Here is an 18,300-nt window from a genome sequence, read left to right on the forward strand (position 1 = left end):
AATGTCAAAAACCCCAACTTAATTTTCCTTGCACTTTAGCTCCAAACTAGTTTTCGCAATGTGATCCAAGGAGGCAAAGTTTAAGAACCACGAACACACGCACCCAAACGTGGCTCCGGTCGCCATAACTGTGAGTGTCCACTTTCGCGTGCCCTTGTGTGACTCCCTCTGAGCGCCCTTGAGAGCGGTGCGCGTCCTCCAGAGCACATCAAGGCCTCTGGCCCGGGGCGCACAGACAGATCCGTCTCCTCCTGATCTTTGCTCAGCCACGCTGCACTGGACGGCCGCACAGCACGAGCTGGGATGGAGACGGCGGTCCGCAGACACCCAAGGACAGTGGAAGATTTCATTCCACAGTACACTTGCTGATAGTGACAAATGGCCGGTTTCATCAGAACACACTATTCTAATTATCAAATGTCGTTAATTACAGAAATAATATGTAGTGGGTCTGTTTCAAGGACTAATTGCCGTCTTTATTTATTTTTTTACATAAGGGTTTGTGTGCATGCCAGACGAACCCTTTTAACAACAGCGCCTGTCTGTCTTAATAATTAGTAGCATTAGCTTGTCAGCCAAGCCAAGAGATTACTTTATTACTAGGTATATTTATAGCACGCACAAGACTGCTAACAGACTATCTAAATACAGTACACTGTTGCATTCTTAATAGGATCCAGGGCCTCCGATAGTTTGCATGTATTTCCGCTCGTGTTATCTGTAAGGGATCTATGCTTTACCGACGAACCTAATTGTCCACCTGGCTACAACCCAGTAGGCAGAACAAGGCTAAAACAAGAAGATTTTGTTGTTGTTGTTGTGTTTTGTTTTTTTTCTTTCGCTAACTGTAAGGTCCCCCTTCAACTGTTGGGAAATGTTTCGCTCGGGTGTTTTGTCTGTGCCGAACAGAGCGGTAGCAGTGCTGCCAAGCCTGAAACCCCTGTGTTTACCTTGCTTTTTGTAGCGTTAATCGTGCAGCGAGTTCACTACTCATAAGGGGGATTTTTTTATTTATTTATTTTTTTCTTCCCTGCATTTTTTTTTTCTCTCTCATGCCTCGTTTGTGTATGATGCACGTGTATATGTGCGGGGCCCGGGCGACGGCTGCGGGGATTTGCGCAGAGCACCCAGAGCCATGCAGCGTGAAGAGGACCCCTCTGAGGCATCCGCCCAGGAGCCCACTCATAAATTACATCAGGACACATGTGCCTGAGCAGCACTTTTCTGTTCTGTGTGCGTGAAAGTGTGCAAATGCGCGTCGGTCCTTCTACACCCAGGGCTCGACGTAAAGTGGGTGCGCAGCGCCATATTTGTGACTCGCAGTCTGGCTCACACCTCGCAAAAAAGTCTTTGAACATGTCTAAACTATTTCACTTTTAGTCATATTAAAGCCACAAATTTGGATTTTATCAGGATTTTATGTGACGGGCCATCTGAGTGCATCATAATAAAAAAAAAAACGGTGTATTCAATCCCCCAAGCTCCGATACCCCTAAATTAAATAACGGCTAACCCAATGCTTTCAATAGTAGTAAACAGTTGTGTTTTTTTTATTTCAGGATAAATTCAGCTGTTTGCTTAAAGCGTCAGAAGCATCATAATTATAGAAACCGGGTTTAATGCAGGGCTCGGTTGTAAAACAATATCCCAAGCGGTGGACATCTCACAGAGCGCTGCTTAACCCGTCACCTGCAAGAGAAAACGAGAAGACGGCAACTGCAAACCTACCGAAAACACGTCTATCCACCTACAGGCAAGGCAAAGAGGGGAAAGAAATCAGCATTGTACGTTTTGGTCTGCACGTCAAATGCTAGCTGTGACAAAGAACACCCACTTCACCACACTATGACATCACTATACCATCCCCACCTTCAAACATGGTGGTGGAAGCATCCTTTTTTTTTTTTCCTCCAGCAGAAACAAGGACGTGGTCAGAACTGATGGGTGGGTGGACGGAGCTAAATGCAGGCGACCCTGCAAGAGCAGATTAGGTTTTTAGATTTTCCTTTCTGCGTCACGTTTACATGCTGCCGCTTTGCGAGGCGCCATAAATAAAGCATCCAAAACTGTCCGAGAAGCTTCCGCAGTTGCACCGAGGGACTTCTCGAAAAAGGCGTGCTTCAAGTTTAGAGTCGGCAATATTACTTTGAAACGCAACCCTGCTGCTCGGATGGAGCCGTGGGAACGAGATAAACGTGCGCACGTGAAAAAAACAAAAAAAAAGAAACATCTGTGCGTGTTCGTTTCATCGCCGCGGCACAACGCAGAGCTTAAGAAGGACCTGCAAACGTACTCTCTGCTCCAAACTCCAGCCGAGTGTGGCCTCCCTCTTTACGTGTGCAGGAATGACTGAACGGATGGAGAGGGGAGGATAAACGAGAGCGCTTGTTCCTCATTCCCTCTGCGTCTTGTTTGCTCGCTCCGCGTGGAGGACCCCTGCCAAAAGGAGAGGTGGTTGCTAGGATACAGGTGAGCGGTTGGCATATAGGAGAGGAGACAGGTCCGTCAATGTGAATGGCAACCTGGAGAATGTAAAGGAGAAGAGGGGATGAGGGGGGGGAAAAAGGATGAGATGCACACAGAGGACAGAGGTGAGCGCAGACGGGGATAGGAAATGGAGGACGGATCAGCGGCGAGCCAGACGAGGAGAGGGTCGAGGCTGATCCGCCGCCGTCTGCCCTGTGAGCGGCGAGGTCGCAAAAATTGCTCAAGTGTAGGGATGGGTTGTTTGCACTGCAGAGAGAAGAGAAGAGGATGATGATGATGATGATGACGACGATGATGAGAAGGAGGGCGTCTGGCATGAGTGACAGCGTGGAGAGGAGAGACCAAGGGAGAGGCAGACGGAGGAGAGATGAAGGAGAGCGTGGCCTCCCGAGGGCTTCTGTCACCTGGAATAACTGTGGGACTAATGTCTCCTAATTGATCACAGCGAGCAGAGAACAGAGGGACGGTGACGGCAAGATGAAAGGACGGAGGGAGACCGCAAAGGACGCGAAGAATCGGCTATGTCAAAACAAGTCGGGAAGGAATAAAAAAGACCAACAAAAAAAAAAAAAAGGGGGGGGGAACACGAGTCTTGGAAGACGGAGTGTATGAGCAAAGAGGGAAAATGTGTGATAGATGAAAGACCGTGGACGTGTCAGGCTGACTGTGTCCGGGTGGACTGTTTTCACATTCCCATACATATGCACACAATCCCACACACACACACACACACACACACACGTGTACAGGTGCGCCCTTGGACTGCTATGAGTAAACTCCTGCTGGCGGGCGCCTGTGTCACCTTTGCAGGAGTGTTTCGTGTGAACGCGCGCGCAACTGTGTGACTTGTGCATTTGTCCAGCTCTGTGGCACCGCCGCCGCTGATGAATGAGAGGGAGCCACGCACCGGCGGGCGCGCGCATTCACACCACGTATTTTTAGGTCCCCCCCCACCCACACCCCACCCACCCCTACTCCTCCCTGTGTTGATTAAACAGAGCCACACGCGCACAAACACTGTCATCGAGTGTGACCTTCACGCCTTGAAGCCGACCACTTCCCATCCATCACCACCGTCGCGGCTGCTCCAGACTGATCACAATCGCTTACTTGCCCCCGCCGCTCCTCCAGGCTAGGAGTGCTTCAACTCGGACGCGTCCCCATCGCCGGTTCCTTCCCCTAATAACATGCTAATGGCTTTATCGTTCGCAGCTGTGCAGTTAGCCAAGTAAATACGTTATAATCAAATGCATGTCTGGAACCCAGAGCTCTGACATGCATGCTGGGTTAATCAGAGCAGCTCGGTTCAGTCAAAGAGGCAGGTCCCATACATTGCATGAGGCTGAGCCACCGTTGAAATGAAGAAATATATAAAAAAACGACTAAATATTAATTTAAGATTTAAAAACACACTGAAAACTGTTTACTTCTACCAGCCATTTAAGAACATGATTTTATTGTCCTTGTTTTATACTCTTTATAACTTTAGGGTGACTCATGTTAAACGCTTTCTGACTTTGTGTCTGTGAAAAGCGCTTTATAAATAAACTTCACGTACCTACTTACTTAAAGATGAATATTTTTATGCAGCATAATGAAGCTGTCACCCAAAACATTGTCACCTAAGATAAAAGCTTAAATGCATTTTAAATTATTTTCAAATGCTCACCTTGGTAAGCAGACTTTGGAGGTATATGTTGATATCAGTATCCCTGTTATGACGGCTAGATTAATAAATGAAACCACCAGCATAGACAGTTGGTATGAAGATAGCAGTAGTAACAGGTTAGTAACAATTTGGTAAAAGAAAGCAATCTTTCAAAGAATTTTAGAAATTAACAATATTCTATGTAATTACCTGGTGGTAGCAGGATGTAACAAACTACTAACAATGAGGCAATTGCTTCATAGCACAATCTGATATTTGGGTAATGTTTTGTAATTACTAAAATCATTACGGGTAATTTATCTAGGAGTGACAGCTTGTTAGAAGATGGTATCAACAGATTAATGCTTTGTCGGTAGTATCGTGTAGTTATTGCATGTCATTAATTGCATTAGCAGATCACTCTGTGGTTAAAATACTAACCACAGAGTGATCGTTTGAAGGTCAAAATCTTATATTTGGTCATCGTAAGAAATGACCAGTTAGTGTTTACAGTAGCAGCTTGTAACAAGATATTATTTGACAGTATTGTAATTTTTCGGTAAAGCCATGTCATTACTATTTATCTAATAAATCACCCCTCACCCTAAGCTTCAATATAGTTATAAGTTTACATTGGGTAATTATACATATTATTGCATATAAATTACCCAACAATAACAGTTTGTCAGGAGATATTAACAATAACATTTGTTTGATAGCAAAAATTTAACAATTCCCTTACTAAATGTAACTAACAAGGGTACCACATGTAAGCAGTTGCAGTTTACAATAAGATATTGACCACAGAGTAGTTGTTCATAGTAAAAATGCATTTTTTTGGGTCATTTGGAATCACCAATGTCATTATAAGTAATTAGCCAGAAGATATTTACTATGGTGTAATTATCTTGCAATATCAATATTTAGGTAATATAATTAATTACCAAATTTATGACATTTATTACACATGTTTAGCATCAAGTCTTTACTAAGAAATACTCAACTTTTAAATTTTATTAAAAGTGGTATCTACTAAGTAATTAAATATTTATATTTCTCTTACTTTATCATTACATCTTAGTTGTGAGCTGTAACAGAGGGGCAGCAAGACTATTTTTCGGCTCCTTACTTTGCATTTGCCAAGGTTCTATGTTTTGTTTCATGAAGCGTACCTCTGTAACTCTTATCATGAGATGTTTCCTTTCCTTTTTAGATACATAAACAATACGCAATTCAAGTAAAATCACACTGCACAACTATGAAAAGAAAAGTGGTTTTCCTTTTAGAAAGATGTTTTAATAGCAAACATGCTAATAGTTTGCATGACATGGGTTTAATTCTCCTAAGGCTTTAGCTGAAACAAATCTCTGGAATATGTCCGCTACTGAGCTTTGTCGAGTCCGTGGCTGCTCTCCAAAGCCGGCTCCTTGACCCCGCCGTCCCCTCTCGCGTCGCATGTGGCTTCCCTTCTGCTGATCCAAGGTGGAACAGCGAGAGGTCAGGATGTGTCGCTCATGCCAGCGTAGGTGTCCGTGTACATGTGCATCTTTGGCGTGTGCGTGCGACGTGTTTTGGAGGTGAAGGCACTGCTGGGGCATATGGCGGACGCGGAGACCAGGGCACACGGATCGGACTCGGAGCGTGTGTCCGCAGCAGCGGGGCCTGTCGCGCTGATAAAGGTTAGGATCTCGCCGCACGCTGCCAGTCCAGGAAAAGGGGCAGGGCACGGCGCAAGGTGCTACGCCATCTGCACCGTGAGGGATAAATGGGTCATCTGCCGAAACAAAGCAGGGTGCACAGTGGTTTAGGTTCTAACATCTATCTCTTGGCTTTTTTTTTTTTTTTTTTTTTTTTTTTTTTTTTTTTTTTTTTTTTTTTTTAGGTAGGCCTGCGGTTTTTTTGCGCATGCTTTGCCCTCCGTTGTGCATAAATCCAGGTTTTGCAGGCGGGGTAGAGTCTTTTTTTTTTAACTTAAATCGGCGTGCCTCAGCTTGTTTCATTTATTTCGTAATTCATTTTTTTCATTAGCACGGGTCTTATCTGGGCCCGATCGTTAGTCCAATTAGGCCCCGCGACGCTCGCCTTGTCCTGTGTTTAAAACAGAAGATGAATGAGGGCTCTTTTTTTTTTTATCCTCCCCCTTGTTCTCCATCCCTTCTCTCAGTTTCTTTTTTAGCTTCTCCATCTTTTTGGCCTTCCAAGACACACTCCGTCTTTTCATCCTCACTCATTCTCTGCCGCTCTCTGATGTGTGATAAGATAGCATAGTTCCTCATATCCTGTTTCTAATACAGATCGATGAGAGGGAAAGGACTCGAGGTAGGCAGGGATGAGGTGAGGCAGAGCGGCAGCCGGGGAGGAGGGAGGGTCACGGAGCAGATATGTGAAGAGGAAATGAGGATTCAGAAAGGAGGACATCACTCAGATGCACATCTCTTTTCATTTAAGCAATCACACTCACCCACACACACACACACACACACTGACACACGCAAGCATGCGGCTAGAGCCGCGGAGGGTCCTGTCAATATTTCAGCACCGGTAAAGAAGGCATTTTTAGCTGTGTGATTTACTAAGTTGCTGTCTTCTCATTTTGTGCAGGTAAGAGCTGCCAGCAACTCACATAACCTTTTGTGTTGCAGTCAATTACAGTTCAGTTGCATCAGCTGGCTGAGGAGGTCCCATCGGGGCTTGCAGCTTTGTGCGCTTGTTGTTAATACCGTGCAATTTGCTGCATGCATACACGGATGCACACACACACACACACACACACATTCGCAGGCAGACAGTTTGTCTCTTGGAGTCGATGTGACCCCCCCAAGGGCAGTTGTCAGCCGCCCCCGTCCTTTTGTCTGAGACTCTAACTGATCTCAGCAGGAAGAGCGTCTTCAGAGCTCAGCCGCCAAAGAGAGCCGCCTTATTTATAGGTGACACGAGTGGATTTCATGAGGTAAATTTTACGTAATATCCCAAAAGGCCCGATTGTTGAGATCCTGGGCCAGCATGTTGCTTTTTTTTCCTCCCCCTCCTCTGCCTCTTCAAAATCGGCAGCACCGCTGAGGATATGTGTTAAGAGGTGTCAGTGATTTAAAAAAAAAAAAATAGTTGGGTAAAGTTGGGAAAAGGACCGAATTTGAGTCACACAGTTAAAGCCTGGATAGAGATGATAAACTATTAATGCTTCCAGACTATATGCCCCATCCCATTGTCACATCACACTCATCCATCTATCCATACATCTACAAATCCATTCATCCTCCCTTCAATCAACACCTTTACCAGTCAATTCATCCCTCCCTTATCCCTATGTCTATCCCTCTATCCCTTTAATATGTCCCTCATTCTGTCTGTCCATCCATCTAACCAATCCATGTGTCCGTTGATCCATCCATTATTTGGAGGTTCCGTATTCCTCTGTCATATCATATATATTCAACCACTGCCAAATTATTTGCCTTAAATTCATAGGGAACTTTTTGTGTTTACACTTTAAAGTAGGTTTAAGTCTTTGAGTCTGGGAACGTATCAAAATTCAATATGAAGAACACCGTGCCTTTTTTCATGGGAGGTTCTTTTTGTGTCTGTGTGTTTGGTTTGGGCAAAAAAAAAAAAAAACTTCCTTTAAGCCAGCCAAGAATAATGCTCCAGTGCTCCACCCCTTCCTTCCAATCTCATGGAAGCGCTGGACGATAAAAAAAAAAAAAAAAAAAAAGCTTCCTAGACCAATTAGAAGCCAGGTCGACAATGGGAGGGGCTGGGCTCTGCTACAATTACCGCCCTAATTGAGGTCAGAGTTGTTAATTTACTGGTGAATTAGAACAGTTAATATGCATTTATCTGGATGGCCAGGGGAGAACCAAACCATGCTATTCACACGTGTGTGTGTGTGTGTGTGTGTGTGTTTGTGTGTGAGCGTGCTGCTTGTGTAATTTTACTTGCAATGCAGGAGAGATTACATATAAATACATGCAAGAGGCCGCACTGTATCTTTGGTGCAATTAGCAGCATCACAAGTGGTTCAGTTGGAGCAGCCTTGTAAAGAGGCGACAGCAGAAGAAAGGCGAGAGACGTGAGAAGAGTTTGAACATTTACTGGTTTCTACAGAACAGAACGACGTTGATGATACAATATTTTCTGCTCAGGGGACATTCAGTGCACAAAGTCACTTTTCTTCGTCACTAGCTCTCTTTCCCCCCCCCCCCCACATAAGGAGAGATCAGTTTACACCCCTTCTACTTTGAAACATCCAAATATTGCTCGGACATGCACAGGTGCGCTGGATTTGTCTCATTTTCTGACCTGTCGAAGGTCAGAATTACCAGGCTCCCATCTTTGCCACATCATCTCTGGCTTTTTTCTGAGTAATGTTTTTTTTTTTTTTCTGTTCTCGCTACTGTTTTTCCAAGAAGTCACTCCCGACCACTCTCCCTGTGCACAACGCTCCATCTCCTTCCTCCTCATCTCCTCATCTGTCCCCTTGTTTTTTGTCACAGGACCCCTCGTGCTGTTGCTTTTTTCGAACACTGCCTTCTGCGGATGATACAGGCAAGCACTTTGCCTTGCTAAATTATGAATCATGAAAACATTAAAAAAAAAAAAAAACCTCTATGAAGTAGCTGATCTATTTTTAATCCAACACGCTTGCTTTTGTTATACCTGCAGCTCGGTGATCTGTCCCCTTCTGCCTGTGTCTACGTGTGTGTGTGTGTGTGTGTGTGTGTGTGTGTGTGTGTGTGTGTGTGTGTGTGTGTGTGTGTGTGTGTGTGTGTGTGTGTGTGTGTGTGTGTTTGCCATGAGCTTGTCTGCTGTTGAGCTGAACACATGAGGAAGGCAGAGCTTAAGAAGAGAAACTTACGCTAAGACGGTCTGAATCCCCTGTTCTCCCCGTGCCTGTCAGTGGATTTGAACTGAGATGGGCTTTATTGGCACTGCACTTAATAAAGGCTTGAAACGCAGCTCGAAAACAGTAATTATGGCAATTACGACCAGAAAGTAAAATGCTCAAAATTATCGCGGCACAAAGCTAAATGCATCAGTTTCTGCAGTTTTATTTTTGCTTAAATTATGCCCTGACGCTGTCAGAAGTGTTGCTGGAACCGGAGGGGTGGAGGATGGTAGAGACGATAGCAAGTGTCTGGTCTCTCTATGTCTTTCTTGCCGCTTGCTGCAAAGAGACCTGTTGACAAAGCGTTGGTTTTGGACCGCTTGTCACAGAGGAGTGAGTGTGCCATCTGTTGGTCAACTTCCTACCACCCTCCCAAAGAAAATGCAGCAACTAACGCAGCACAGCAAAGGCATTCAAGTGCACTTCACACCCCTTGAGCTTCTGAACGTTAATGTTTACGGGGATTTTAGGTGACAGAGCAACACAAAGTGGTGCATAATTCTGATGTGCAAGGATACGTAGTTTTCACGAGCAAGAAGCATCAAAGTGTCGCATGGATTCTTATTCAGGCCCTTGAGTCGACACGTTTATTACCATCTTTGCCTGACAGGCAGGGGGAGAACAGAGGACTCAGGTTCTTATCAACCAGCTTTGCACAACTTGAAACTGAAACCTGTGCCCATTCCGCTTTGCAACATTGCTCACCCTATGTCAGATTTGAAGGAGAGCGTCTTTGAAAATCGTTTTTTAAGCTTCTCAACCAGACTTGCAGCTGTAGGTAGAATGGGTCAGACGAACACATGGAAATTTTTTGATCTAAATCAATTCCATGGTCCCTCTTGCAATATAAACACTCTGTATAAAAATAAGGGTCCTTGTCCCAGTTAAATGTGATTTTAGTGTATTTAACTCCATCCTTTTCCCCACCAGCATCAACCCGACTGCATTATGCTGCCACCAGCATGTTTTATAGTGGTAATGATATCTGTGGGGTTGATGTGCTGTTTTTGTTCTTTTGCCACATTTGCATGTAGGCCAGTTTTGGTCTCATCCGACCAGAGCACCATCTTGAACCCATCAGCTTCGTCCCTCACGTGGCCTGTGGCAAACCGGAACTCTTAGGAAATGTTGTCTTGCGACGGCGTTCTTCCTGCCACTCTTTCATGATGGCCAGATTTGTGAACTGAAGTCCGACTTTTCCTATCGACACTCGTGTTTACTGTCTCTAACTCTGCAGCTCCTTCGGAGTTACTGCGGGTGTTTTGGCTGCATCCCTGCTTGTCACTTTAGTTGCTCAGCCATTTCTTAGTCGGTTAGCACGTATATGCCCTACTCTTTCTGTTTCCCGATCTCTGTGGCATGTTCAGAGGATGGGATCTGTGTTTGCCGTCTAACCCTGGTTTAAACTTCTCCACACATTTATCGCCGACTGTGCTCCACAGTGTATTAGAGGGATGAATGTGCTCTGTAAAAGAAAAAGAAAAAAACAACAAATTTTGGGAAAATGTGCGTATTCGTAGCCTCACAGAGGCATAAACCCAACAAGCAGAAACTCGCAGTGAGCTAACCACATTGTTGTCCATCTGACGTGTTCTTGGAGGTGACCTAGATTGAGAACGGCGTCACAATAGATCCACAATTGCTTACTGTCTCCAACCGATTCAATAGGCAATCTTTCTATCGACGGCTCTCTGTGATACCATCAGTGTGTGTGTGTGTCTGTGTGTGTGTGTGTTATCTACAAGGAAGGACAGGGCAAAGATAAGAAAAGGGGGGAATTCAAAGGAAAAGATGGAAAGGAAGGAAGGTTGGTGCGATTTAAAAAAGAGAGGGCAAAGGTTGGATATAAGAGAACAGAGACAGGGGGGCCACTCTCCTTTTCCCCTCTGTTCCTTGTTTTCTATCCAAGCCCCCCCCCCCCCCCCTCCAATCTCCCGGCACTCTATAAAAATAAAAAAAAAGAGCTGACAGTGTGGGCCGGGAAGCAGCCGAGGTGTCAGCGCTTTCCTTTGACCGGGAAGCAGGGGAGGGTAGAGAAGTGGAGAAGGTGATGAAACATGAAAAAAGGGAGGAAACAAAAAAACATAACCAAGAGAGGAGAGAGAGAGAGAGAGAAAGGAAGAAGGAGCTTTACCCGGTAGCAAATCCTGAATCCGCATTCCCGCCTCCTGAAACTTTTACACTCATCCCTGTGTGTGCAAACCCTCGGCAAGTGCAGATAGAATTTTGACAAGACGGAAATTGATTCCCAGGCTCCTCATGCAGGTGTTGTAAGTCTACTCCCATCCTGAGAAGAGTGCAATGGCACCTACATAATGGATTCTAACACAACCATACATGCAGTCTATGTCCTCCAAGTCCCCATCACAGGATTCACAAAGCTGGTGTTGGGGGGTGCCTTTTAATCTTAAATAACTTCAGGCATTCAACTGCAAACAATGCATCTCAATCAACAGATTGTCCTCAAAGCATCAGAGATCAAAACAGTTGTTCATAAATAAAAGAAACATACCCCTCGCCGAGGAAATGATTGGACCAGTAAGGCGAAAGGATGCCCGGTTTTTCTCCCTGATCTGGTATTTATGGTGGGAGGAGACGTTTTGCAGGGGGGCCGAGGAGCGAAGAGACATGGGGAGAGTAAAGAGCTGACAAAGTGAAGAGCGAAGCCACTCGAGCGGCCTCATGCCACCAGCACATAACAACACAATAGAGGACAAAGGAAAAAGGAGAAAGGAGAGGAGAGCCATGGAGTGTTGCCTTCAGAGAGGAATCTGTCACTTGCTCTCTGCGCGACGGTGTAAAGGGTTCCAAATAAAAAGCAACAGACGCTGAAGGACGCTTTGGGAGAGAGGTTCAGGCAGAGAATCCAACAGAAGGGAGACTTTGAGATTTTTAATTCCGCGATCTTCTATAGACACGGTTTCTGTCCGCTGTACTTCATTGCAGAGCGCTCAAGTATATGCCCTGCATTATGTCATACAAAGGAGCATCTCAATGAAGTAGAAAAATATGTCTGTTGTAGTGATCAAATTCAAAAGGTGACTCATATGTCGTATACATTCATTATACACAGAGGGATATACTTCAGGCATTTACTTCTATTAAATTTGATGTTTATGGCACAAAATGTATACAATTAATAAATATTAAAGTGCAAAAAGCCGGAGTACAGTTTCTCAGACAATTCAAATGTTAAATTGTACCAATTAAAAATGATTTTGTCTCCCGCACAACCAGCGGGAAGGCTGTGTACTTGACAGTTGTCAAGCAGAAACTCAGTGACACCCTCCAAAAGGAGTAGCGGCCAACAAAAGGCCCATGCCAAAAGAAGCTAGCTGTTCATGCGGTGCTAAATCCAAGAACAGAAAGCTCTGTGGAAGGAAAAAAGTAGGGCGCAAAAATGTTTCTCAAGCTACCGAGATAGCTGGAGCCTTGAGAGGATTGAGAAGCAAATCCCATTTGGAGGAGTTTCATCAGGTGTGGTCTGCAGCTGGAGACGGCGTTTCAAGAGCCTCCACGCGCAGCCATATCCTGAACATGGGGCCCAAGCTGTACCAGACCGACTACCGGTGTCCAAAGTCAACTTGTCAGATACATTTCACGGTCCCTGAGGCTGGAAGAGTGAAGGGACACAGACTATAAGGTGCTTCAGGTACAGTGGAAACTTTCCACAGTCGGGGATAGAATGAGAAGCTATGCTGTCTGCTGGTGTTGGTCCACGTTGTTTTATCGAGGCCAAAGTCGACATAGCCATCCTCCAGGAAATGTTAGAGTTGATCATTCCTCCTACTGTCAAGCTTCACGAAGACGCTGGTGTCATTTTTACAGCAGGGCTGAGGGTTGAGTGGATTCGCTGTACAGTAAATGGAAATACTTTTCATCCGGCCGACATGTCTTTGTTCAAATCTTCTTTATTGTTCTTACGTAATATTTTTAATTCATAATAGGTTGCATTTTTGGTTTTTCGCTCGCGGTGAGCCATAGTCATCAAAAGTCACAGAAGTTAAAGCTTAGTAAGTTAATGTAATATCTGAGTTTCACATTATGAATAGAATGACTGAAATAAATGATCTTTTTGATGCTATCCTAATTTCATGGAGCTTCACTTGTATGTGACGGGTCCATTTAAAAAAAAAAAAAAGCTTGGTGTGCTGATGGGCTCTCAGCTCCTGTTCACTCCATCATTTGTTGCCAGTCCTCTATTGAGATCTAATGTCCTGAGCCCAGCTCCCTGGCTTTTCTCACGTCTTTCTCTCCTTCTCCTCCCGTTGCCCCGTGTCTCTGTGTGCAGCCATCAACTTGCTGGGTCTGACGTGGCAGCTGAAGCCCTCTGACGGCCCTCTGTTAAACAACGGACTGGGAGCCGGTCTGCCTGTCAACAGTGATGTGGCCACACTGCCCTCTGGAGGCAGAGGTATGAACTACCAGCTGCACACCCGACACCCAGCAGGAGCACAGTCAACATGTAGCAGCGGGAACAGCTATGGAAAAAAAAAAAAGGATGGAGATAATTGTTGTTGTTTTTATTCAAAAATTCCCTCTTTTCTGATGGAAATTAACGGCCAAATATGTGCTCTACTTTCCTGTGACGAGCTTTAATCATTTCCAAACACTCCACGCCATCCTTGGTACTATCCATAGCACTGCTCTTAAAGATTCACATTAAAACTGAAATCCTATTTTGATCCATATTTTTGTTTTTTGTTTTTTGCATAAATAAATCGGGCTGAGCCTGAGATTTACCATACTTTAGTTAGGTTAGAAATGAGAGAGAGGCAGACAGTTTTTAATCCTTGGAGGGGGGGCTTCTAAAGGCCGTGTTTCTTCGGCAACACAACTCGATAGATTTTTCCACTCAAACACACTCGCATCTGAAATATTGATGCGCCTGGTGACGCAGCGCTGGATGCGCTACCCTGCTTTAAACACAGCGAGTTGGGTCGAGCTCGGTTTATCTTTTCATTCACCGGCGAGGTAAAAACTACCCTCTCTCACCTCCTCTCTCTTTAAAGGGCCCCATGCGGCTTTCTATCTGTTCTTCTTTCACTTGCTCGATGTGGCTCTGTGGCGCACGCAGCGTGTGCTATAGATGTGTTTGGGGCCGCTGCTCTGTGTCTGTATTCGGCATTAATGAGCGGACTGTTGTGCTCCGCTCCCCAGCAATCTTGGCCAGATGCTGCTGTTGTTCCACTCACTGTTACTTTTATTTCTTCGCCGTCCTACACACACACACACACACACACACACACACACACACAGTCGCTGTCTCTCTCACTCTGTCTTTTTCTGTCTGCACCCTGACACTCCTCTGTTAGATGGCTGACCTGATTGCAGAATGCTGCGTGTTTTTCTGTGTACTCTGAAGTCTCGGCGCTGCGTTTCTAGCAGCCCTCTATCATTTCAGCCCAGACAGCAAAGTCAACAGTCCTGTGTAGGCTTTCGCTAGAACTTGTATTTTGAGTCCAAACATTTGATGCAAGCATGCATGGCAAAGTTAAGGCACCAAATTATGAAAATGACCAAGCTCGCAGGTTGGTGAACCAGAAAGATAACAGGACCTACACAGAATGTTTTCCCAAATACCTTCTCAAACGTTTTAGGGCATCTATCTATCTATCTATCTATCTATCTATCTATCTATCTATCTATCTATCTATCTAGATAGATAGATAGATAGATAGATAGATAGATAGATAGATAGATAGATAGATAGATAGATAGATAGATACTTCCCATAATGCCAGTTTCTCTTTGTCATTATTGGATCATGAACACTGACCCTAACTGAGGCAAGCAGGGCCTACAGTGGCTTTAGGTTTTGTTCTGGGTTCTTATGTGACGGCCTGGATAAGTTGCTGATGCCCTTTTGGAGCAGAGGGCAGCTCCTGTGCAGGAGCCCCAATGTTTTCTCCATTTCTGGTGTAACGACTCTGACCGCTGTTCGCTGGAGTCTGACAGACGTGAAGTTGTAAAACTTTACAGACGGATGGACGCCAGACAGTTTGTTTCTCATCTGTTCCCAGACAGGTTCTTGATCGGCTTTGGTCTGGCTAGTAAACCAGAACCAAAATAAATAAAATAAATGAGGTTGTTCATTGTTAATTTGTGATCTACAAGGGAGGAATTACTTTGGTGGGTTTGGACAGAGCTTTTCCTGTAATTAACGACATAATTGTTTGAATACTTAATTTTGTATTTACTCAAGTTATCTTTTATTAATATTAACATTTGTTTAATCTGAAACCTTCAAGTGTAACAAAAAAAAAAGAAACAGCAAATCTAAAAGCGGGCATTTCCAAACAAGACAGCAATATTTCCGTCACGTATCACCGCTTTGAAGTACTTGCTACAGCCATCTGAGGGTCTTCCATTTTCCTTTTTCTATTTTGCTTAGGGGATTTTCTGCCACTCATCCCTCTCAAGGCTAACGATGGTTGTCTCATATGCTTTGCTCTTTTAAGGTCTATCCTTACATTTCTGACAATATTCAGGTCTCTTGACCCTCTGGGGAAAATTGTGAATCATTCTGCCTATACCTATTGAAAGAGACCATTTCAAGTGTGTTTATAAGCAATATCCTCTTCTTCTTTTTTTTGCTGGCAGAGATGGCGAGTTTTCTGCCGAGTGACTGTTATGGAGGATAAAGCTTCCTGTTCAAACTACCACTAGCAGTGTGGCATAGCTAGCTGCCGCAGGATGTCGGAAAAGTAGAAGATAATAATTGTAGCAAATCTGTGTAATGGGTTTTCCGTACTAATCTTACCGTGGATGTTGCTCTGGTACTGGCATTTGAAAACTCTCGATGATAAAAGTTTCTCCAACATATGAAAGACCAAAGCAATAGAGCCATTCATACGTCAGAAAGGTGTAGGAAGTTGAAAGTGAAAGCTTTTTGTCCGATATCTCGCACAAATATCCATTGCTCTAAAGTTGTTCATATTGTGTCACCCTACAACCTCAGATCACAACATTGTGGGGGTTTGAGGTTCACCACTTCTGTGTAGTGGTGAACCGAGATGAGTTTCTAAAATTTGCTTTACAAACAACCTTTTTAAAAGTGTTTAGCTTCACATTAAGAGAAGCCAGCCAATAAAAACTGCACATAATACCATTGTCATTGTAAAACATTGCGGTGGCAGCATCATGCTGTGGGGATGCCAGTTAGTGTTAATGGGAAGACTACTGGAGCAGCTGCAAAATACCTGAGATTGAGGCAGACGTTCACCTTACAGCTGCACCACGACCCTCAACATATCCAGGGTCACATCAGAAAGGTTTACGTCCAAGCATATTCATGTGTTAAAGTGGTCAAGATCGAAATCCAAATCAGAATCTGCATCAAGAACTTAACTTGTTTTTCACTGACCCTCTTCATGCTATCTGGCTTGAGCTTGAGCTATTTAGCTTCTAGTCTTCAGATTGGCAACGCCAGTAGACGCTTAATTGCAGTGAAACACTTTCCACATTTTTATTAATAAGGCAATTTGGAGTTGTTTTCCTTCAGCTATATAATTATGTGAAACGTTCTGTCAGTCAATGGATGAAATCCCACTGAAATACATTGACGTCTGTAGTGGCAACATGAAAAATGGGGAAACATTCAAGCTCAAGCTCAAGCATTAAAGATAGTCTGACTAGATTTAGCTTAATAAACTTTGGAAATTTAACATAGACTTAATACTCCATTAGACTTTTGGACATCCATTTTGGCTATCGGTCGTTCTTCGACTCATTCTGTAATAAATGTATTTTCTAATACATAAAAAGCCCATTAAATAAGGCTTGTCATAGAAAATGATGCAACCTTTTCTTCGCCCCTCTCCTCTGCAGGTCCATGGGCAGGCAGGAACAGTAGTATCGACACCGGCAACATCGAGGTGGGGAGGCGGGTGACCCAGGATGTCCCCCCGGGGGTGTTTTGGAGGTCCCTCCTCTACCTGAGCCAGCCTCAGTTCCTCAAATTCAACATCTCCCTCGGCAAGGACGCCCTCTTTGGAGTCTACATCCGCAAGGGGCTGCCCCCCTCTCACGCACAGGTAGAGTCCGCACCAGCGAATCCAGACCGAACACCTTTCAGGGTAACGAGGTACTAAACAAAACTGCTGTTTCACTGGTGATGAAAGCGCCACAGTGAGACTACTCTAAGTGTTCAGCTAGGAAAAAAAAAAGTTCATTAAAAACGTCTTTTGTTGCTTTGGCCATTCAAAACATTAGATTTGAATTGCAAAAGCTGTTTTGGGGGAGGGAATAATGTAGACAAAGATTTACAGTTAATTATGTTTCACAGTAATGCAGCTTCAACTGTCTCTTGTTAATTAGGAGATGCTCGTTTAGAAATAGATTTTGTAGAATAGGGATCGTTTCCTTCAGTTAACTGCTCGATTGCCTGACGTAACTTAAGCTTGAGTCCGTTGTGCGGAAGTAAAAATTGTTACAAGAAAACCCAAGAGAACAAAGCCTACATCTTCAGAAGTTATCCTCTTGCTAATTCGCACCGTTTCAGCTTGAAACACATTTGTTTCATGGGCACCAAGCAGCTTGCCTGTTAAACTGTAAAAGGAAAGAAATGAGCAGGTGGCTTGGCTTTTTTTTTTGATGAATCAGCTGAACAAGCACAGCAGATTGGGATTTTGGGTAAACTGTGCTTAAAGAAGTTAAAATTAAAAACATGATGATAAAAAAAGGTATAGAAATGAATACACACCGTGTACCGGGATCCTTTTTAATGTTTTTGAACATGAAACAGATCATTATGAGCAGTTATTATCTTACCTGTAGAATTTGACTCATGGCATCTTCAATTAGAGTCAATCCAGATTAGTTGGTTCCGAAAGCTACAGTTTAAGAGTACTTAAAGGCTGAAAGGGACTTTTCCATCCTAAATCAGTTTCAAATATTTCATAGCAAATGCTAAAACCTTCAAACCATCTCCCTTCTTCCACTGAGTGGTCATTGGAGGCAGTGCATCACCAGTGATCTCGCTATGTTGAACACAGGTGGAGAAAGGAACATGTAAAGATAGATAAGTAAGGCGGTGTAAGAATCAGTTAAATAGTCTTCAATTAAACCACCATAATATATTGGCTTTTATATCAGGCAGCTTCTCTGTCTGAAAAGGCTTTTCATGTTCCGCTTTCAGTACGTGTGTCACACAGGAAGATCATTAGTGCCGCACCGCTTCCACCTTCCATTTCTCTTATGTAAATTACCACCCAAAGAAAACGTGACAAAGGTCTTAAATTTGCCTTCAAATAAACGACTAGGACTGCCTAATTTGGAT

General features: G+C 44.1%; 1 protein-coding gene across 11 annotated transcripts in view; it reads left to right on the plus strand.

Moving 5' to 3' along the window:
* The window catches only part of tenm2 (teneurin transmembrane protein 2), a 311,048-nt gene that overhangs the window by 250,992 nt on the left and 41,756 nt on the right, over positions 1–18,300 (plus strand). For 9 of the 11 annotated variants that reach the window (XM_036127097.1, XM_036127098.1, XM_036127105.1 and 6 more), the window contains 2 exons: positions 13,312–13,434; positions 16,851–17,056. In XM_036127097.1, the coding sequence (XP_035982990.1) occupies positions 13,312–13,434; positions 16,851–17,056 (329 nt within the window). The remainder of the gene's footprint in view (positions 1–13,311; positions 13,435–16,850; positions 17,057–18,300) is intronic. The other 2 variants (XM_036127104.1, XM_036127106.1) reach the window with 1 other exon arrangement.

Source organism: Fundulus heteroclitus, chromosome 23, assembly GCF_011125445.2.
Source record: "Fundulus heteroclitus isolate FHET01 chromosome 23, MU-UCD_Fhet_4.1, whole genome shotgun sequence".
Lineage (NCBI taxonomy): Eukaryota > Metazoa > Chordata > Actinopteri > Cyprinodontiformes > Fundulidae > Fundulus > Fundulus heteroclitus.